Raw genomic sequence first — 22,003 nt, forward strand, 5'->3', positions numbered from 1 at the left:
GCCACTGCCTAAAAAAAAAAAAAAAGTGACACCAAAGAGGATTCTGGGATTTGTAGTTTTCCCGAGACGTTCGGGTGGAAGATGGCGGAATTACCTCAGCTGCGGAGGCGGAGTCGCAGACGCAGCTTGCAGCTGCGCATGCGCCTCGGCCCCGCGAGCACGCCGCCGGCGGGGCGGGTGGGGCGGCGTGCTCGTGCGCAGGCGTCCTCGTGCTTTTTCTTGGTGGCGGGAAACCTCGGTCGAGGTGTGAGGGGTTTGCGGAGTCGCTGCGGCAGCTGGTTCTGCCTCTCGCCTTTAGGTTCTCCTTGCTCCTGAAGGTAGCCGTCTCCTTTCTGGTTGCAGGTGAAGGTGCTAGGCGCGGCCAGTCCTGGCACCGGTTGCCTGAGGAGAAACTTTCTCAGGGCGACAACCACCCCTTGGCCTTTTTCCCTCAGAGTCTGTCGCCCCAAGACACAGGCAAAAATAGCCTAGTCTCCTGGCGGGCACCGACAAGCTGAATGAGAATGAGGATCCCGGTGCCTCGGCGGGAGTGGGAGTGGAGGGGAGATTCCCTCATGGTGGTAGAAAGGAAGGGAAGGGACAGGGAAGAGAGAGGAGGACGCCATTGTTTTGGGGGAAGGCGAGGATGTGTGGCTCAGGGACACCTCCGACCTGAACCGCTGTCCCTAAGAGAATGAGGGGTCAGGGAAGAGAGGAAAAATGGAAGTGCCCCTAAAAGGGAAGAACTTCTCCCGAAACTTCTTCCCTTTGGATTGCAAAGTGGATTTGGGATTGGGGCTTTATTTTATTTTATTTTTTATTTTTTGAGACAGAGTCTTGCTCTGTCGCCCAGGCTGGAGTGCAGTGGCGGGATTCCGGCTCACTGCGGCCTCCGCCTCCTGAGTAGCTGGGATTGCAGGCACCCCCCACCACGCCCGGCTAATTTTTGTATTTTTAGTAGAGACGGGGTTTCTCCATGTTGGCCATGCTGGTCTCCAACTCCTGACCTCAGGTAATCCGCCCGCCTCTTCTTTATTGTTAAAAGTTTATCAGGCATTGAGCTTCTGCACAAACATATAAAGGAAGCAGGCAAGGGAGGGAAGTGGAAAGAAGGAGGAGGAGGGAGAGGGGAGAGAGGAGAAGGGAGAGGGAGGAGGGAGGGAGAAAGAGGGAAAGGAAGGGAAGGAGAAGGGAGAGAGAGGAGGGAGGGAGAAAGAGGGAAAGGAAGGGAAGGAGAAGGGGGGAGGAAGGAAGGAGGAAAGGAGAAAGGAGAGGGAGGGAGGGAGGAGGAAAGGAGAAAGGAGAGGGAGGGAGGGAGGAGGAAAGGAGAAAGGAGAGGGAGGGAGGAGGAAAGGAGAGGGAGGGGAGAGGGAGGGGAGAGGGAGGGGAGAGGGAGGGAGGAAGAAGAGGAGGGGGAGGAAGGAAGGAGGAGGGGAAGTAAGGGAGGGAGGGGGAGGGAGGGAAGGAGGATGAAGGGAGGAGGAGGAAGGATGATGGAGAGGGAGGAAGGAAGGACAGATAGGAGGAAGGAGGGGGAGGGAGAGGGAAGGAAGAGGAGGGAGGAAGTAGAAAGGGAGGGAAGGAGGGGGAGGAAGGGATAGAGGGACAAAGGGAGACAGGAAAGAGGGAAGAAAGGAGAGGGAGGGAAGAGGCAGGAGAAAAGGAGAGGGAGAAAAAGGGAGGGGGAGGAGGGAGGGATAAGGGAGGAAGGAAAGTAGAAGGGGGAGGGAGGGGAGGAGGGCGAGGGAGGGAAGAAGGGGAGGGAGGAGAGGGAAGAAGGGGAGGGAGGAGAGGGATGAAGGGGAGGGAGGAGAGGGATGAAGGGAGGGAGGAGGGAGAGGAAGAAGGAAGGAAGGAAAGGAGGGGGAGGAATAGAGGGACAAAGGGAGATAGCAAGGAGGGAAGAAGGAAGAGAGGGAGGGAAGAGGGGGAAAAGGGGAAGGAGGGGAGGGAGGAGGGCAAGGAAGGAAGAGGAGGGAGGGGAGGAGGAGAGGAATGAGGGGGAGGAAAGGATAGAGGGACAAAGATTCAGGATGGAGGGAAGAGGGAGGAAGGAGAAAAGGAGAGAGGGAAGGAGAAAGGGAAGAAGAAAGGAAGGAAACTGCTATTAGTTAATTGAGGCGTAAAAATAAGCAGGAGTCAACATACTGTTATTAATGCAAAAAGAAGTCAGACTCTGGCTTAAGAAGGATTTGAAATACACTCTTTACCGTTTTGTTGAGGCTCAGAGAGTCTGGGTACCTAAAGGGTTTACTTTTCTTGGACCGAGGATTTGAGGAACAATATAAAGAAGAGACTGGATGATTTGGAGGAAATTTGGGAACACATTCTGAATGGTGTGTGGGGGGAGAGAACTACTTTTTATTAAGAAAAAAATTGGCAAGGCTGGGCACAGTGGTTCATGCCTGTAATCCCAGCAGGGAGACTGAGGCCAGTGGATCACCTGAGGTCAGGAGTTCAAGACCAGCCTGGCCAACATGGTGAAACCTCATCTCTACTAAAAACGCAAAAAATTAGCCAGGTGTGGTGGCGGGCACCTGTAATCCCAGCTACTCGGGAGGCTCAGGCAGGAGAATCACTTGAATCTGAGAGGTGGACTTTGCAGCGAGCCAAGATCATGCCATTGCATTCCAGCCTGGAAAATAAGAGCTAAACTCTGTCTCAAAAAAAAAAAAAAAAAGAAAAAGAAATTGACAAAACTGACAAATTAGTTCACTAGATCAATTCTCAAACTTCTTGGTCTGAGAACCTGTTGCATCTTAAAATTTATGGAGGACTCCAAAGAGCTTTTATATGGTTTGTAGCTATTAACATATTAGAAATTGAGAAATATTTGAAGTTTGATTAGAAATAACAATAATAAATATGTTAACCTAAATGGTTTTTGTTTTTGTTTTTTTTTTTGAGGCGGAGTTTCACTCTTGTTACCCAGGCTGGAGTGCAATGGCTCGATCTCGGCTCACCGCAACCTCTGCCTCCTGGGTTCAGGCAATTCTCCTGCCTCAACCTCCTGAGTAGCTGGGATTACAGGCATGCGCCACCATGCCCAGCTGATTTTTTGTATTTTTAGTAGAGACGGGGTTTCACCATGTTGACCAGGATGGTCTCGATCTCTTGACCTCGTGATCCACCCGCCTCGGCCTCACAGGCGTGAGCCACCGCGTCCGGCCCGATTTTTAATGTTTTAAGTGAAATAAAACTATTTTTTGAGATCCTCATTCACTTTCCCTTGGTTCCCTTTATTATTTCTAAGTTCTTTTTCCCTCATTTACCCTCCTTTCATATGTTGAGTGATGGGAATATGGTTTCTGGAACTATCCTGATTCTTTTATGTTCTTATTTAAAGACTTTGCTACTCTTGTTAAAGCCTTCCCCCTCAACCCCACACCCTGCCCTTCTTCATCTAAGATAAGAAAAGAGAAATTAAAACCTCAAATATTATTCCTGGCTCTACAGCCCCTAGTCATTTAGTAGCTGTACAGAAGAAAGTTAGTGGGATTTATATATTTATTAACTATCTATATTTTTCTTTTTCTCTCTCTGAACCAGCTTTCAGTATTTGTAAAGGAATGTAATTCACCTGAAACAGGAGGGACAACCTGAGTTATCAGAAAGTGATTTCCTGGCCTTCCCTTCTTTATTGATCAGGTTAGAGCTTTTGTTTAAAAGCAGTGTTCTTCAGCATATTGACAGATTATACATATTAAACGATATTATACATCACTGTTTATAGGTTTATTAAATCTTATTAACTCAACAGTAAACCACAATTCTATCTAGTTGGTTGGGGCTCCAGAAACATACTTTGGCCTAGGAAGATCTTTATAGGTTTAGATAAGGATTTGAACCTAAATACTGGAAAAGTTTACATTTTTACATTGGTCAGAATACTCTTTTATTTAAAAAATTTAGGCCGGGTGTAGTGGCTCATGCCTGTAATCCCAGTACTTCAGGAGGCTGAGGTGGGCTGATCGTGAGGTCAGGAGATTGAGACCATTCTGACCAACATGGTGAAACCTGTCCCTACTAAAAATACAAAAATATAGGCACGTGCCTGTAATTCCAGCTGCTTGGGAGGCTGAGGCAGAGGAATCACTTAAACTCGAGAGGTGGAGGTTTCAGTGAACCAAGATCTTGCCACTGTACTCCAGCCTGGCAACAGAGCAAGACTCCATCTTAAAAAAAAAAAAAAAAAAAAATTATTTTTTGAAATGGCAACATTTGTATGTTTTAAAATGCCAAAGATACACAAGGGAGTACACCAAAAGCTTCCTTTCACTCTCATCTGCCCAGTTCTCCCCAGAAGCATTTTGATCTGTTTTTTCTCTTCTAGAGAGAGTTTATGATTAACAATTGTATTAGACACATGTTCTTGAAAACTAAATATTGTCATCTGAAACACAATAATTTTCACTCTGCTTTTCTCACTTAGCATAGCTCTTGTAATTTAGACAGTGACTTCTTGTGATCTTTTTTGGAATTTTAAAGGCTGGGAGAAGATAAATTTGTCATTTTTGGTCAAATTAATATTCCTTTTACAGCTTAATTTTATCCAGGCTTTTTTTTTTTTTTTTTTTTTTTTTTGGTGGAGTTTTGCTCTTGTTGCCCACCCTAGACTGCAATGGAGTGATCTTGGCTCCCTGCTACCTCCGCCTCCCGGATTCAAGTGATTCTCCTGCCTCACCCTCCCGAGTACCTGGGATTACAGGCACTTGTCACCATGCTTGGCTTTTTGTATTTTTAGTAGAGATGGGGTTTCACTATGTTGGTCAGGCTGCTCTCAAACTCCTGATCTCACCTGCTTTGACCTCCCAAAGTGCTGGTATTACAGGTGTGAGCCATTGTGCCTGGCCAATTTTATCTAGTCTTTACCATCTAATTAGGATTATAATAAAGGAGATTAATTTCTTGAGTGTTTCTCCCCAAAATTCCAACTTGCCTTTTTTTCTGGAGCAAGTATGTTTGGGGATTGGTGATGATGAGTTAAAGTGGAAATAGTGAGAAAATGTGCTCCTTAATAAAAAGGAAACATAGTTGCTTCAGAACAGCACATCTGAATTATTCACATTTATGGAAGCAAGAAAAGGAAGAGAAAAATGCTAAAGGATAATTTAAAAATATTTCACATTTAACTATGCTGTGGCCACACTGTCAAAACCTCAGTACCCTTTAAGTTTATCTTATGGACTAGAGAGAGGAACCCTATACTTTGAAGAAGCTTGGCCATTTAAGGTTTTAAAATTTCCTGATCCTTAAAAGGGAAGTGTATATGAACCAAATGATCATTTTATGCTGCTTTCTGATCTCTTTATAGTGGGAGATCACAGATTTAGAACAATGAGTTTCGGTTGCAGGGCTTTCAAACTGCTCAAAACCAACAGCCAGAAACAAGATCACTGAGTAGAATAGGTATGTTATTAGTAGAATTGAAAGGCAAAAGTCCTAGGTTCATCTAAGCTTAACTATATTAACACTGAGTGTTTGGGCAAATCACTTAACCTTTTTTTCTTTTTCTTTTTTTTTTTTGAAATGGAGTCTTGCCCTGTAGCCCAGGCTGGAGTGCAGTGGTACGATTTCGGTTCACTGCAACCTCTGCCTCCTGGGTCCCAGTTCAAGCAATTCTCTTTCTTCAGCCTCCCAAGTAGCTGAGATTACAGGCACGAGCCACCATGCCCAGCTAATTTTTTTTTTTTTTTTTTTTTTTTTTTTTGGATACAGAGTCTTGCTTTGTCACCAGGTGCCAGGCTGGAGTGCAGTGTTGCAATCTTGGCTCACTGCAACCTCCACCTCCCGGATTCAAGCAATTCTCCTGCCTCAGCCTCCCGAGTAGCTGGGACTACAGGTGCGAGCCACCATGCCCAGCTAATTTTTGTATTTTAGTGGAGACAGGGCTTCACTGTGTTGGCCAGGATGATCTCGAACTCTGGACTTCGTGATCCACCCAACTTGGCCACCGCGCCTGGCAATGTTTGTATTTTTTAGTAGAGACAGGGTTTCACCATGTTGATCAGTCTTGTCTTGAACTCCTGACCCCCAAAGTGCTGGAATTATAGGTGTGAGCCACTGCGCCTGGCCCACTTAACCTCTCTTAGCATATTTTTTTTCCATCTGTAGAAAGGGGAGATGGGGCTTTATTATCCCTAAAGGTCTTCCCAGAGCTATAATGCTTTTTATAATGGTTATAAAAGTAAGAATGGCGTATATCACTTAAGCCTAAGAAAACTGGGTAGAAGGGCTATAAGAAGTTAAGGTTAACATAAAATCAGAGACAGTTTTCTGAAAGCTGAGTGGGCACAGAATACTATGCAGCTGTGTTAAAGAACAAGATCATGTCTTTTGCAGCAACATAGATGGAGCTGGAGGCTGTTCTCCTAAGTGAATTAACGTAGGAATAGAAAACCAAATACTGCCTATTCTCACTTATAAGTGGGAGCTCAACATTGCATACACATGGACACAAAGAAGGGAACAATAGACACTGGGGCCTACTTAAGGGTGGAGGGTGAGGACTGAAAAACTATCTATTGGATACAAGGCTCATTACTTGTGAGACAAAATTATCTCTGCCCTAAATCCCATGACATGCAATTTACCTATGTAACAGAACTGCACATATACCCCTTGAATGTAAAATAAAGGTTGGAAAGAAAAAATTTTTTTAAAAGCTGTGTGGAAATAGTAGTGGGAAAGTATAAATTAGAAAATAAAAATATTGGATTGTCCCCAGGGTGAGCCTTGGCACACTATTGGGTCACAAATAGCTTATAGCTGTGTAGATACTAATTTCTTCTGCCTGTTTCTTTTACCCCCAGAGTACCTGGAAATGTCATTTTCTATGTGCTTCAGTATACGCTTTTAATGTATGTTTTCTGTGTGTTCTGTGATAGCAAAATGGTAGTGAAGTACTAAATTAGACTGTTAGGATGTCACGTAGCCAGCCGTTAGCACAAACTTTGAAATCAGACAGGTTCTAATCCTGATTTTACTACTTATCAATGACTTAATATCTTTAATTTTCTTTAAGCCTGAATTTCTCCCAAGTGTAAAATGTTATCCACATCATAGATCTGTTGTGAGAATTAAATGGAATGCTACATAAAGGGTAAAGAATATCGTCAGTGCTCAATAAGAGTTAGCCGTTACCATTAGTCACAGTGTCAGTAGTAATCAAGAAACATATTGATGTCGTGTGGAACATCTGTGAGTAGATTGCTGAAGATGAACTATGAATATCAAAGAAGGCACTAATTTAATTTTTCATTATCAGATTCTAAGGGAGAGTAAGGAAGAAGATATTAAATTCTCTGGGGACCTGTGCTGGTTACCAAATATTTCTGAGCTATGACTGGAGATTGGTAGAATCCAGTACATTGGAAAATTGATTGGACTGAGGATCTAAGAAAGGGAAAATAAATATCATAATGATGTTAAAAGTGGGGCTTCTCTAGGCACAGAGACCTCTGAGTCAGGTCAGAGAATTACCAAATTATGTGTGTGTTTTAAGTGTTTAGGAGAGGTTTATGAAATGAGGCTATCCCTCTGAAGAAAACTCTCTTTAACTGCCAGGATTATTCATACCCTATAATCACTGCTCTACTACTACCTATGCTTCTGGTGCTACCACTACCACTTCTGCTGCCTGCCTTATGTTGGACATGGTTCTAGGCACATAAAACACTAAGGATTGCTGCTAATATTTATTTGTTTATCTATTTTTAATTTTTGAGTCAGGGTCTCTGTCACCCAGGCTGAGATGTAGGGGCATGATTTTGGCTCACTGCAGCCTCTGACTCCTGGGTTCATGTGATCCTCCCACTTTAGCCTCCCGAGTAGCTGGGATTACAGGTGTGTGCCACCACACTGGCTAATTTGTTTTATTTTTTGTAGAAACGGGATATCGCTGTATTGCCCTGGCTGGTCTTAAACTCCTAGGCTCAGGTGATCTGCCTGCCACAGCATCCCAAAGTGCCAGGATTACAGGTGTGAGCTACCATACCCACTCTTGATTGTTGATAATCTTTAAAACAGTAGCTCTCATTATTCCTTGGCATGTAATTTGTACCACAGAGGCATGTAATTGGCACCACAGAGGAGGTCAAGGATGCAGAAGCATAGTTCATGGGTCTAAAACAGGTTTTGACCTCAAGACGGAGAGAAGGGAGTTTAAAATCTTGTTTAATTAGAGTCTTAGCGGTTAATTTCTTTTTTCTAACAGAGGTACACAAAGTATAGTTTCTAAGCTGAATGATGACAACATTGCAGAATAAAGAAGGTGAGTCAAGAGTGAGGGACCTTCACTTTCTACATTTCTCTCATTTTTCTCCTTTTGGACATCCTTTCCACCAAAGGATGGTTCAGGTCCCATTATATTCTGTGCCCACTCTGGTGAAATTACTACTCTGCTAGATGCTTTGAATGAAAGAAATATGACTTAAAAACAGTCCTGCTCGAGGAATGTATGAATTCATAGGGAGAGAAAAGGCATCTAAATACCTATTATAAAGTTGAATGTGGTAAATGCCACCAGCTATGTGCAGAGTATTAAGGAAGCTCAGAAGAAAGATATACCTGGGAGGATCATTATAATTTTTATTGAGGAGATGGCATAAGAGCTGTGAATAATTTGTAGATTTTGACTAGTTTTTAAAAAATTGTTCTTAATTTTCCATAAAATTTTATCTAAAGTAAAAATGAGCAAATTATACAGTTTCACATTTGGATAATTCAGCTTCCTGCATGTTTATATTTATCACCTTTGACTTAGTAGTTCCCAAACCTGGAAGCATATCAGAATCAACTAGCCTTGTAAAGTTCCAGATTGCTAGGCCTCTCATGTCAAACTACCTCATCAGCATCTCAGGGCTGGGGAGTGGAGTAGGCAGCAAGAAACCCAGGAATCTGAATTTGATAAAAGCTCTCTCCATATAATTCTGTTATGGCCAGTCAAAGGGTAATGTTTGGCAATCTCTGTTAGATTGTATGTTTCACAAATTCCACTTGATCACATTTCTTTCAGAATGTGGAAAGGGACCAAAGAGAATCTTTGCCCCACCTGCACAAAAATCTTACAACCTGATACCTTTTAGCCCTAACTCACCCAAAAAGGAGACCCTGGGGATCAGTTCCCCAGAGACAGAGGCCAGGATAAGCCTGCCAAAGGCCAGGTTAAAGAAGGAGGAAAAAGCAACCACAAACAATGCTTCCAGCAGGGGCCAGGAAAAAAAAAGAAAGGCACAAAACAACAAGCAAGCAGAGAAGAAAGAAAAGGTATCAGTCACATTGGTGGGCTCTGGTAGGACATTTCCTCATCCCTGCCCCTGGCTCAGGCTAAATAAGCAGTCTTTTCACGTTGGGAAAATATACCCTGTAGTTTCAGGTTACTTGTATTCCTTTTGGAGGGCTTCTATTTTTTTTTTTTTTTCCTCAGAGAGGTCAAAAATGTTTTGATGAAAGAATTTAGCAGGAAATAATGAGATGAGGTGGGTTAGAGATGGGAGTAGAAGTGGAAAGAGATGTTACACACTTTTCTCTTTCCTTTGACTCATTTACTCCCAGGAGATCTGGGATAGAGTACATGGCCTCTTTAGGTATGCTGACTGCATGCTTTCAGTCTTCCAAACTTTACTGCCTCATCTAAAGGAGGCTTCCCTGACTGTTCAGAGGGGAAAACCATGGACAGATTAAGTGGTTTTCCTCCCCTACCCTTGTCTCTGCAGGAAAAGTCAAGTCTTACCAATGCAGAATTTGAGGAGATTGTCCAGATTGTGCTGCAGAAGTCCCTTCAGGAGCGCTTGGGTATGGCATGTAGTAAGAGAAAAAGGGTTTTAGTTAGGCAGAGTGACTGTTAGACCTGAGAAGGTAGAGTTAAATCTTACAGCTTCTCTCTTTCTCTCCCATCTTCTAAGTAAGGTAATATTAGATGAGACTTCAACATATTTTAAAAATACTTCATCTTCTATCAACAGGACTATAAACCACCTTAGATAAAGGGTACATATATTTTAGAAAAAGTAGATTACATTGACTTCAGAATTTAAATATAGTCTTACCAAACTTTTCAAGCCATTATGGGGTTTTGTTGTTGTTTCTTTTGTTTACTTATTTTTTTTGAGACGGATTCATGTTCTGTCACCTACGCTGGAGGGCAGTGGCGTGATCTTGGCTCACTGCAACCTCCGCCTTCTGGGTTCAAGAAATCCTCCTGCCTCAGCCTCTTGAGTAGCTGGGACTACAGGTGCATGCTGCCATGCCTGGCAAATTTTTTGTATTTTAGTAGAGATGGGGTTTCACCATATTGCCCAGTCTGGTCTCAAACTCCTGAGCTCTGGCAGTTCACCCACTTGGCCTCCCAAAGTGCTGGGATTACAGGCGTGTGCCACCGTGCCCGGCCTATAATTTTTTTGTGTACCCAAAATTATTACCTGACCATCCTGGAATGAGGCACATCAATCTGGAAAGGCTTACAGAAAGATATATATATTTGTAGTTTTTCCTGAACATTTAAATAGCTAAAGTTCTGTGATATGACTGGAGGTCAAAGGTAGGCTCTTTCAGACTGCAGGGAGAAGACACTTGAATGAAAATGTTAGGGAATAATAGAATGATTGTTTTATTGCTTCTCTGCTTATAGTATTTTGTTTTGGGAGGGACGGGATCTGGCCTTGATTTTGCAGAGACTTCTTGTGCCCAGCCCATAGTATCTACTCAGTCAGACAAGGAGCCAGGAATTACTGCTTCTGCTACTGATACTGACAATGCTGATGGGTAAGTTTATCTCAGTGAGGCAAGGTGAACACAGAATGGACTACACATTGGTAAATCATGGTCAGTCAGTCTGTCTATCTGTTTGTCTGTCTTTCTGGTCATTTATCATATTTCTATAGATTTCTCTCAGCTCAGGAAAGATGCCTGTTTGATTTGGGAAAAATAGGCAAGTAGATTTATGAAATGACCTCAGAGGCCTTACAGAGCCTAGGATTTGTCTGTCTTTTACTTTTGGGTTTTTTCAAAAGAAGAATTCTGCAGTTGCTTTCTTTTTACCTTTCATTAAAATAAAATCTCATTTTCAGAGAGGAGGTACCACATACTCAAGAGATTTCAGTGTCTTGGGAAGGTGAAGCTGTCCCTGAGATAAGGACGTCTAAGCTAGGCCAACCAGATCCTGTACCCTCTGAGAAGATATCCAGTAGACTCTCTTTAAGCAAAAGAAAGAAGGAAGCTGGTAAGTACAGCTTTGAAGCCTGGCTCAAGCACTTGCTCTGGGAAATTAGGTAATGGGACCATAGGCAGGCTGAGAATTTTCAGCCCAAGTCTTGAAACTGTTAGGCTGTGATTCTTCTTCCTTCTTTCACTGACATTTACTATCCACAAAGATTGCCTTCTTCATCTCCCCACCCCATGTTTTCTTTTTTCTTCCCAGGAGATGAGAAGGTGGAGAAAACTCAAAGTGGACATGAGCTCAGACAGAAAGACCAACTAGAGAAAACAGTTCAGGATCATTCCCAGATCAGGGACCAGCAAAAAGGAGAGATAAGTGGTTTTGGTGAGTTCAGCTCGTTTGGAAAACCTACTTGGCCTGAAAGCTTGAGATAGAGCAGAGAGGCAGGGTTAGGATGTTAGAGAAAACTCTGCAAAGAATATAATTTTTTTTTTTGAGATGGAGTCTTGCTCTGTCACCAGGCTGGAGTGCAGTGGCACAATCTCAGCTCACTGCAACTTCCGTCTCCCAGGTTCAAGCGATTCCCCTGCCTCAGCCTCCCGAGTAGCTGGGAATACATGCGCATGCCACCACGCCTGGCTAATTTTTTTGTATTTTAGTAGAGATGGGGTTTCACCATGGCCAGGATGTTCTTGATCTCCTGACTTTGTGATCTACCTGCCTCAGCGTCCCAAAGTGCTGGGATCACAGGTGTGAACCACTGCACCTAGCCCCAAATATAATATATCCCTCACAGCTGTTTGTTTTAAAATATGCTGCTAAAAGAATGATTTCATTCATTCAGTCATTTATTCACATAATCCATAGTTGTTGGGTCCCTACTATGTACAAAGCATTTCAGATGTATCCCAGGAAGAAAACGAAGACATGGTCAGAAAAGTAATAGAAAAATCAGGAATGGTATCACAGATGCCAGGGGAGGAGAGATGCCAGGTAGTCCAGGTCAATAAACCATTCCTGTTGTTATAATAAAGAAAGAAAGAAAGGGATGCTCAGCCATTCAAATGCCATCATAAAGAAGTCAAAGAGGATAAACATAAGCTCAAGGATATCACAGAGGAGACTGTTAGAGGTTTGGTTATTACCGAAAGGGTTGGTAAACATGAATGGTAGCTTATAGCTGGTTGAGGAATAAACACTTTTTCAATTAGTTTAAGAGGGAGAAAATAGTAGATTAAAAAGAATGGGTGCAGAGTTGAGGGAGGCCTTTTTATTTTATAACTTTAAAAGAGAGAGACTTGAGCATACTTACATGCTGAGGGAAAATTATAGAGAGGGCGAGATTGAAGAGATGGGAGTGGAAAGAGATTCAGAGGATTTATTCATCATCTTTAGCCTTCAAGATTAGATCGAGGCATGGTAAGGATAGATATGAACTCATTTATTCTTTTAACAACAGTTACTAGTGTCTTATATTTTGTGCCGAGTGTTGCACCAGAGGCCAAAATACAGTGAGGAACAAAACTGACAACACTTCCTTCAGAGAATTTATAGGTTTAATGTATTAGATAATAAATATATTACATGAAATAACCAAGGTGATAATGGGAAATTTTATGACAAGAAATAAAATAGATCATAGAATATACTAGTATGTTCAAAAATTCAAAAATACCAAGGCAGGAGGATCACTTGAGGCCAGGAGTTTGAGGCCAGCTTGGGCAACACAGTGAGACCCTCATTGATACAAGAAAAAAAAAAATAACCAGGCTTATGCAGGCATCAAACAAGATAGTCCAGGTCAATAAACCGTTCCTCTTGTCATAATAACATGGTATCATAAGGCACTGAGGTATAAGTCTAATTTGAACAACCGGGTGGTCTGGAGTTCAGACTACCCTAAGGGAGTTTCTTTCTAGGTAGAGTCAAAAAGGAAACTAAAAGGTTTTTCTTTTGGTTTTCTGTGACTATATAAATTCAAATGTGCTTGTTGAGAACTTTTGGGATACTGACCTGATGTCTGGTTAGCTCAAATAAATTGGTGTCATTAGATTTGTGTTGCTCTGTTTCTTGTACCTCTTAGAATTACTGCAAGGGGTTGGGCACAGTGGCTCTCGCCTGTAATCCTAGCACTTTGGGAGGCTGAGGCAGGAAGCTTGCTTGAGCCCAGGATTCACGTTTAGCCTGAGTAACATAGTGAGACCCCCGTCTCTATAAAAAAGAAAAGAAAAGTGAATTTATATTTTAAAAAATTGAAAAAAAAAATTACTGCATGGACTAGATCTTAGGCAGGCAGATGGGGTTTCACCCTCTAGGTGGTGCTTGTGAGTTGAATTGTGATTGTGGATTTATCAGCCTCCTGCTATAAATAAACCATTCTTTCTGTTATAGTTACCAAGGAGAGGTGAGTGCTTCTGTGGCAGGAAGGAGTATTTGAATACAATTTGCATGAAGTACAGGGAAGGAAAAGAGCAGAGTGTCATGAGACGAAGTAAGATTGGGCCAGTCAGGGAGTGCATTTCTAAGGAAACGGTATTTCATCTGGAACCTGAAGGCAGAATAGAAGTTATCCAAGTGAAGAAAAAGTTTTAGGTAGGGTAAAGTGTGGCATGTTCCAGATACTAAAAGAAAGCCAGTGTGATTGCAGAGTTCAGAGAGCAAAGGGAGGCAAGGTGGGAAAGTGGCCCTGGATGACTGGAAAGAGGGAGGCAATGGCTAGGTCAAAGACCGTGTACAGTGTGAACATGTCCTAAGTACAGTGGGAAGTCACTGGTGGGTTTTAACCAGGGAAGTGACATCTTCAAATTATTGTTTTAAAAGGAGCCTTTGGTGATTAATTGGAGATGGAGTATGAGAAGACAAGAGTAGACCAGTTAAGAAGTTAATAGTAGGATTAGGTATTTTGGTGGCTTCAATTAGGATGATGGCTGAGCACAGTGGTTTACACCTGTAATCCAAGCACTCTGGGAGGCAGAGGCAGGAAGATCACTTGAGCCCAGGAGTTTGAGGTTGCAGTGAGCTATGTTCATACCACATCACTACAGCCTGGGTAGTGGAGCAAGACCCTATCTCAAAAAAATAAATATTAAAAAAAGATAAAAATAAAATGGATTAGGATGATGAAAGTAGAGAAAGAGAAAAGTGGATGGTTTTAAGGTATGTTTTGGAGGTAAAATTGTTAGAAGTTGGTAATGAATCAGATATTGGAAGGCTGGAGGCAGGGAGGATATGTCAAGGATGATTGGTTTCTGGCTTGAATAGTTAAGTGAAAGAAAATGGGAAAGAGTAGAGGAAGAACAAATTTGTGGGATAAGATCAAGCATTCAGGTTTGGGTACATTTAGGCTTGAGATCCTTGTGAGACATCCAGATGAGATGTCAAGAACAAAATGGCTTAGAAATCTGGAGCCCAGAACAGAGGCTGTAAGTAAACAGCTGTGTGCTGTCAGGTATGAAAATAGATTTCAAAGCCATGGGAATGGGTGAGCTTGCCTCAGAAGAAAGTGTATTATGGGGAGAGAAGGCCCATGACTGGGCTTTGATACCCCTGACATTTAGAGATTGGAGAACAAGGAGAACCCAGCAAAGGAGACTCGGGGGAAGCTGCCCAAAAATGGTGGGGAGGGTGGCAGGGGAATGAGGCATCACAGAACCTAGGAGGCTAGTGTTTCAAGAATGAGTGGTCAAGTGAAATCCTCTTAACGTGTGTCTGTGACATCAGTCTTCATTATAATAGAGCCACATCTGGACATCAAACACAGTTTTCCAGAGCATATTACCTGTTCCTTTAGGTTACTTGAAACTTTTTTTAAAAAGTAAAGTGCTTCTGTTAACAATATCATTCCAAGCCATAAATTTCCAGTTCCATATCATTGTAGTCATTTTTTCCTACTCATTTTCTTATGAATACTCATTGCTTTAACAGCTAATAATTTGTATTATTGATCTATATTAATTTATATGATTCCTGTCCTCTCTTCTTACTTTTTTTTTCTAGTCTTGCTAGGCCATCTCAGTAAACATCCAAAATTATCATTGGCAACTGTCACTTAAGACTAACACATTATTCCCAACCAGTACTTTGTTCTTCAAGATAAGGTAATTGAGGCTGGGTGTGGTGGCTCACCCCTGTAATCCCAGCACTTTGGCAGGCTGAGGAGGGTGGATTGCTTGAGCCCAGGAGTTCAAAACCAGTCTTGGCAGCATGGCGAAACCCCACCTCTATCAATAAATACAAAAACTTCATGGGGTGTGGTGGTGCATGCCTGTAGTCCCAGCTACTTGGGAGGCTGAAGTGGGAGGATCACTTGAACCTGGGAAGTGGAGATTTCCGTGACTCAAGATTGTGCCACTGCACTTCAGCTTGGGCAACAGAGAGAAACTGTGTCTCAAAAAAAAAAAAAAAAAAGTAGTTGTGAAAGTTCTCTCTTATATGTGATATTTTGAAAGGAACCATATGCAAATCAGCTTTTCTGAGGGATGATTTTGGAAGGATAGGATTAGGGGCCATCCCTTATGATCAGGTATTTAAGGTAAAATTTGGCAGTGGGAGAGAGTGAACTACTAGAGAAATATATTGGTTGATAATGTTAAATAGAGAATATATAGTGATACCTATGTGTCTGTTATGTGATTTTTCTCTCTTAACTCAATTGCTTGAGTGTAGGCTCAGAAAAGGTGGAGAGAGGATTCATACCAGTTGGTGTTTTGCTATCTGGGTGCGAGGAAGGACTGTGGGAAAGGGAGCTGAAGGTGTCTACAAGAGAATCCAAGTACGTGTCAAGTAATCAAACCTGGGTGGAACAGAGGGAAGAATGGAAATTGCTTCCAGATGGAAAGGATGGTAGGGGCAGTCAGTTGGAGAGCTAGATAAAATGAAAGTTGCTATAGGAGTCTTTGAGCAAGTGAGGTGGAAGGATGGGGCATTTTTGTAGTGAGGATGTTTGGATAAGTGGCTCAGAGGGTGTGCAGTTCTGGCAGATGACTGGGTGGGGCACGCAGGAGGTGGAGAGGAGAAGACTGAATCAGATGCCAGCATCTCTACAAGGGAGATGAGAGGCAGGTATAGTCCAATGGCATAGACCTCAAGGGAGGAGGGGTTTTTATAAGAGTTGGGGAGTAGTAGCAATGGGAATAATGATAATGCTGGCCCGGCTTTCAGTCTCGAGAGACATGGGGAGTGTGAGAGGAACAGACTCCACTTACAGGGCTGCAGGTGGGGGTGGTTTGGGTGGGGCAGCGTCGTTAGTGGGTCTCCAGGCTTCAAAAAGGAGATAGAAGTTCAGAGATGAGGTTGAGGATATGTGAACTTTTTCGTTGCTCAAGTCAGTGGAGTTTCCAAGACCACAATGGAAGAGTTTCAGTGGGAGAGAAGAGAGGCTGAGGGACATGAGTCAGCTTAGGAGAGGTGGAGGTTTGGAGAGTAATGGATAAAAGGAAGGCTTGGCCTTTGAGCAGGGCCCAAAGTTAATAGATGATGGAGAAGTGATAGGCTTAATCTGTGTCTTTTGGAGAAGAGTGAACTCAGACACTGTTGGTCCTAAAGGTTGCAACTTGGTGATTTGGCGACAGGTAAATCAGTTGAGATTTGGATAAGAACTCTGGATGTTGTGCACAAAAGAGATGCTGGGTAGTCCTTCAGAAGAACTCAGTAGTGTTATGCCAGCAGAGAACAAGGCACTAACTATCTGGAAAGATGCCAGGCAGCCTTCTAATTTAAGAACTGTCAATACAAGAAACATTCTTTTCAGCCTTGCGGTAAGGAGACACAGTAGCCTAGTACAGGAAAAAGATTAAGACATGAGACTTGAGTTCTAAGTTCAGCTCTATCACCATGTTAGCTGATCCTTAGCAAGCCAGTTACCTTTTTGAGCCTTGGTTTCCCACTTACAAGTCAGGGATCAGGCTGGTTGATCTCTTATGTCGCTCTATATGTGATTCTGGGAGTTGGGAGGGTTATGCTGATTTTAGTTGAATTAAAAAAGGAAGAGCATATTTTTAAGTCTCTTATTTCATTTTTCCCTTCTCACAGATCAATGTCTGGTCTGGGTCCAGTGTTCCTTCCCAAACTGTGGGAAATGGAGGCGGCTGTGTGGGAACGTTGACCCCTCAGTTCTCCCAGATAATTGGTCCTGTGACCAGAACACAGGTAGAAAAGACTGGAAATGTTTTCGTTCAGGTTTTATTGTTCCTCCTTTTCTTTCTCTGAACTTATCATTTAGATTGAATACTGCATAAATACACTTAACACCCAGGGGGTCTTTGTAGTGCTTGGGAGAGAGGAAGGAGCTGCCTGTCATATGGAGATGAATTTGGGCAGAAAAGTCTGGAGGAAGATGCCCTGCAAAGTGATCTTGGGAGGGGCCTGGAAGCTAAATGTATGAGCATTGGTCTGTCCCTGTCAATCCTGATTACATTGGTATTGGGTTGGTGGATAGGGAGGGATATAGGATTATATGGGGGAAAACAGATGAGAGAGATCTGGTATGCTTAGAATTCTAGGACATTTGAAACTAGTTGGAAGAGATGATGATCTAGTCCAGCCCAATTATTTTACAGATGAGAAAACAGAGTCTTAGAGAAATTATCTCATGGTGCTCCATAGATGGGAGCATAGTCAGACACACAGGAGTGTGAGCAGGAGCGTGGAATTTCTTTTTACAGTATAGAGTATGAAGAGGCAGCACTCCTACTTCCACTGGTTCCAGCTGCATTTTCTCCATGGGTCTTTATTCTTCCTCCGTGCTGATCCCCCAGGTGCCCTTTTGGTCCCACCTGCTGCATATATCAATTTCCTTCTTGTCCTCATCCAGCTCTTTCTCCCAATGAGTGTCTTCCTGTTCCTTTATTCCTTCTGTCTTTTGGCAGACATGGAGTATAATCGCTGTGATATTCCTGAGGAGACCTGGACGGGGCTTGAGAGTGATGTGGCCTATGCCTCCTACGTCCCAGGATCCATCATTTGGGCCAAGCAATACGGTTACCCCTGGTATGGCACTATGACATAGAGCAACCCTCACAAACTTGGGAGAGGTAGATTCAAGCAGGGAGGGAAGGAAATGGAAACATCTGTAATTGAAATGGTTCTGGCCTTAGAGCATGGGGTGAGAGAAAAGATAAAGTACCAAGCCTGGAGGCTTTGAAAGAGAGTGTTTTCTGGAGGTTTCAGCATAGAGGTAATAGCTCCCTGTAAAAAGGGTCTGATAGTGCTACCCCAACTGGTAGAAAGAAGAGGGTGGAGGCCGGGCGCGGTGGCTCAAGCCTGTAATCCCAGCACTTTGGGAGGCCGAGGCGGGTGGATCACGAGGTCAAGAGATCGAGACCATCCTGGTCAACATGGTGAAACCCCGTCTCTACTAAAAATACAAAAACATTAGCTGGGCATGGTGGCGTGTGCCTGTAATCCCAGCTACTCAGGAGGCTGAGGCAGGAGAATTGTCTGAACCCAGGAGGCGGAGGTTGCGGTGAGCCGAGATCGCACCATTGCACTCCAGCCTGGGTAACAAGAGTGAAACTCTGTCTCAAAAAAAAAAAAAAAAAAAGAAGAGGGTGGATCTGAGGCATTTAAAAATACTGAGAATGGCCGGGCATGGTGGCTCATGCCTATAATCTCAGCACTTTAGGAGGCCAAAGTGGGCAGATCACCTGAGCCTAGGAGTTTGAGACCAGCCTGGCCAACATGCTGAAATCCTGTCTCTATTAAAAACAAAAATTAGCCAGGTGTGGTGGCACACGCCTGTAGTCCCAGCTACTCAGGATGCTGAGGCAGGAGAATCACTTGAACCCAGGAGGCAGAGGTTGCGGTGAGCCAAGATTGCACCACTGCACTCCAACCTGGGTGACAGAGTGAGTCCCCATCTCAAAAATAAATAAATATAATTTTTTTTTTTTTTTTTGAGATGGAGTTTTACTCTTGTTACCCAGGCTGGAGTGCAATGGCGCGATCTTGGCTCACCGCAACCTCCGCCTCCCGGGTTCAGGCAATTCTCCTGCCTCAGCCTCCTGAGTAGCTGGGATTACAGGCACGTGCCACCATGCCCAGCTAATTTTTTGTATTTTTAGTAGAGACGGGGTTTCACCATGTTGACCAGGATGGTCTCGCTCTCTTGACCTCGTGATCCACCCGCCTCGGCCTCCCAAAGTGCTGGGATTACAAGCTTGAGCCACCGCGCCCGGCCAAAAATAAAAATATTGAGATTGAGACATACAAAGTAAAGATAACAAGGACAAGTGGGACAGTTTCTTCTTTGGAGATGTCCCTAGTCAAAGATTTTGTTCTTAAGATTGTGGGATGGTTCAGAAGGATAAGATACCTTCACTAGGTATATTCTGCGCTCCTGTGTGCATCAGTGGAAGTCCTTCCTCATCTGAGTCATTCAGCAGTGACCACCAGAGGGGGCTGATGGGATGGGAATCTATTTTTTGGATTTTTTCTTTTTCTTTTCTTTTTTTTTTTTTTTTTTTTTTTTTTTGCAAAGCGTACTGCTGCTGGCTGAGTGAAGTGGCTCAAGCTTGTAATCACAGCACTTTGGGAGGTTGAGGTGGGAGGATTGGTTGAGCCCAGGAGTTTGAGATAAGTCCTGGCTGTATAGTGGAACCCCATCTCTGCAAAAAATAAACAGCTGGCTGTGGTGGCACACGTTCCTGTAGTCCCAGCTATTCAGGAGGCTGAGGTGGGAGGATCACTGGAGCCTGGGATATCGAAGCTGCAGTGAGGCATGGTTGCAGCACTGCACTCCAGCCTGGGCAACAGAGTGAGACCCTGTCTCAGAAAAAAAACAAAAACATACCACTCTTTTCTGTGCATGTACATTGATGAGATTGTGTTCTGTTCATCTAACCCCTTCTTTTCTGTACCCTACACCCAACTACCTTCTCTAGGTGGCCAGGCATGATAGAATCTGATCCTGACTTGGGGGAATATTTTCTTTTTACTTCCCATCTTGATTCTCTGCCGGTGAGTTTCCTGGTTCAGGGTTAGAGGACCCCAGGCCAAAGTAAAGAACAAATCCATCCTCACAGATGTACAGATTAGAGACATGGACATAGCCAGCAGACGCAAGTGAAAACACCTTACTAGGATGACAAACACAGAGATAAGTACTCACACATACAGTAGAAACAAACTTGTGTCTAATTAAATATTTATCCACTGTCAGGGGATTAGTGGTTTTGACAAATATGCTTTGGCTAGGATTCCTGAGGTTAGAATGGAAAAACAATTGGAATGAGGGTAGGGTAGATGAGTCAGGCTTCGAGGGAGCATGTGAGGCCCAGCACCTCCTCTGGGTGAATTCCCATTCTCCCTGTCTGTTCTGGCTAGAGGAGAAAAGCAGAGAGCAGGACAGGAGGCCATAACGGGACCATCTTTTATTTCAGTCTAAGTACCATGTGACATTTTTTGGAGAAACAGTTTCTCGTGCGTGGATCCCAGTCAACATGCTGAAGAACTTCCAGGAGCTGTCCCTGGAGCCATCAGGCATGGTGAGCACATCTTGGGATTCTGTTGTGATACAGAGAACTGGAAAATGAAATCTTCCTTTTATTAAACCTGATTTTCTCCCAGGTTAAGCCATGTTGGGGAAAAGTTCCATGTCTGACCAGGTGTGCCAATGGTGAGATAATTCATGAAGGACTCTTCTTGCTCCTAGGATTGCAGCAGGGCAATGATTTTTTTTCAGTCCCCTTCCCTGCCTGCAGACTGGGGCCATTCTGAAGATGAGGTTTTTCTGCAGTTTAGCCAAAATAGGTGTGGCAGAAATAAAGGCACAGATTAACTCAGGATTTCTCAGTCTCAGCACTATTGGTGTTTCAGATGAGATAATTTTTGGTTGTGGAGGGCTATCCTGTGCATCATGGGATGTTTAGCAGCATCCCTAGGCTCTAGAGGCATCTAACCAGCAGCAGCCCCCACCTCCACCCTCTGCCCCCTGCCCCGGTTGTAACAATCAAAAAATTACCTCCAGTAATTGCCAGGTGCCTTCTTAGGGGCACAGTCTACCCGGCTGAGAACCATTGGATTACCAAAATCCTGTTTCCTCCCTGTAGTCACTTTGGGTTTGACCAGCCTTGCAAATGAGCAGAGACCCAGTAGCTCACAGGCCTTAGAAAATCAAGCTGTGAGTATTAAATCAAACAGCTGGATCTAAAGAAACTTGTCAGAAACTTCAAAGTGAAATCACCTGAGTTCCTATAATCCTCTTTTCAAATTTCTACAGGATTCACTTTGGAGATGACACCAAAATGTTGGTTGAAAATATTGCTAGGGCCAGGTGTCGTGGCTCACACCTGTAATTCCAGCACTTTGGGAGGCCGAGGTGGGCAGATGGCCTGAGCTCAGTAGTTCGAGACCACCCTGGGCAATATAGTGAAACCCTATCTCTACTAAAATACAAAACATTTGCTGGGCATGGTGGTGTGTGCCTGTAGTCCCAGTGGGAGGCTGAGACACAAGAAATGCTTGTATCAGGGAGGTGGAGGTTGCAGTGAGCTGAGATCGCATCATTGCACTCCAGCCTGGGTAACAAGAGTGAAACTCCGTCTCAAAAAAAAAAAAAAAAAAAAAGAATAGGAGTATCATATCAATACTAGGAACTGGAAATAAATGTTACAGTTGAAGATAATGTCAGATAGGTAGCAGTATGCTGGGGTCACTTCTCTAATGTTTATTAGTGACTTTAAGTCAGTGTTTATCATTGGCTGTAATCTTCTTCCATTTCAGAAAAAGCACAGAAACAAGGACTGCAGCCAGAAACTGGGGGTGGCCCTGATGATGGCTGAAGAGGCAAAACAGATCAGCATTCAGGTGGGAGAGTGTTCAGACCACACCCATTCCTTTCCCTACTCTTTTTTTTTTTTTTTTTTTTTT

At 43.5% G+C, this 22,003-nt stretch overlaps 1 protein-coding gene across 7 annotated transcripts in view; it reads left to right on the forward strand.

The window, feature by feature from the left end:
* The first annotated feature begins 145 nt into the window (after positions 1-145).
* ZCWPW1 (zinc finger CW-type and PWWP domain containing 1) overlaps positions 146-22,003 on the forward strand; it is a 26,426-nt gene continuing 4,568 nt past the window's right edge. Inside the window, exons 1-10 of one of the 7 annotated variants that reach the window (XM_032255219.1) lie at positions 146-317; positions 8,195-9,774; positions 10,626-10,743; positions 11,049-11,200; positions 11,399-11,521; positions 17,168-17,284; positions 18,001-18,124; positions 20,017-20,092; positions 20,515-20,619; positions 21,857-21,940. In XM_032255219.1, the coding sequence (XP_032111110.1) occupies positions 9,651-9,774; positions 10,626-10,743; positions 11,049-11,200; positions 11,399-11,521; positions 17,168-17,284; positions 18,001-18,124; positions 20,017-20,092; positions 20,515-20,619; positions 21,857-21,940 (1,023 nt within the window). In that variant the 5' untranslated portion in view covers positions 146-317; positions 8,195-9,650. The remainder of the gene's footprint in view (positions 318-8,194; positions 9,775-10,625; positions 10,744-11,048; positions 11,201-11,398; positions 11,522-17,167; positions 17,285-18,000; positions 18,125-20,016; positions 20,093-20,514; positions 20,620-21,856; positions 21,941-22,003) is intronic. The other 6 variants (XM_032255212.1, XM_032255214.1, XM_032255217.1 and 3 more) reach the window with 6 other exon arrangements.

Source organism: Sapajus apella, unplaced genomic scaffold (genome assembly GCF_009761245.1).
Source record: "Sapajus apella isolate SASKATOON/1434 unplaced genomic scaffold, GSC_monkey_1.0 scaffold88, whole genome shotgun sequence".
NCBI classification, from domain to species: Eukaryota; Metazoa; Chordata; class Mammalia; order Primates; family Cebidae; genus Sapajus; species Sapajus apella.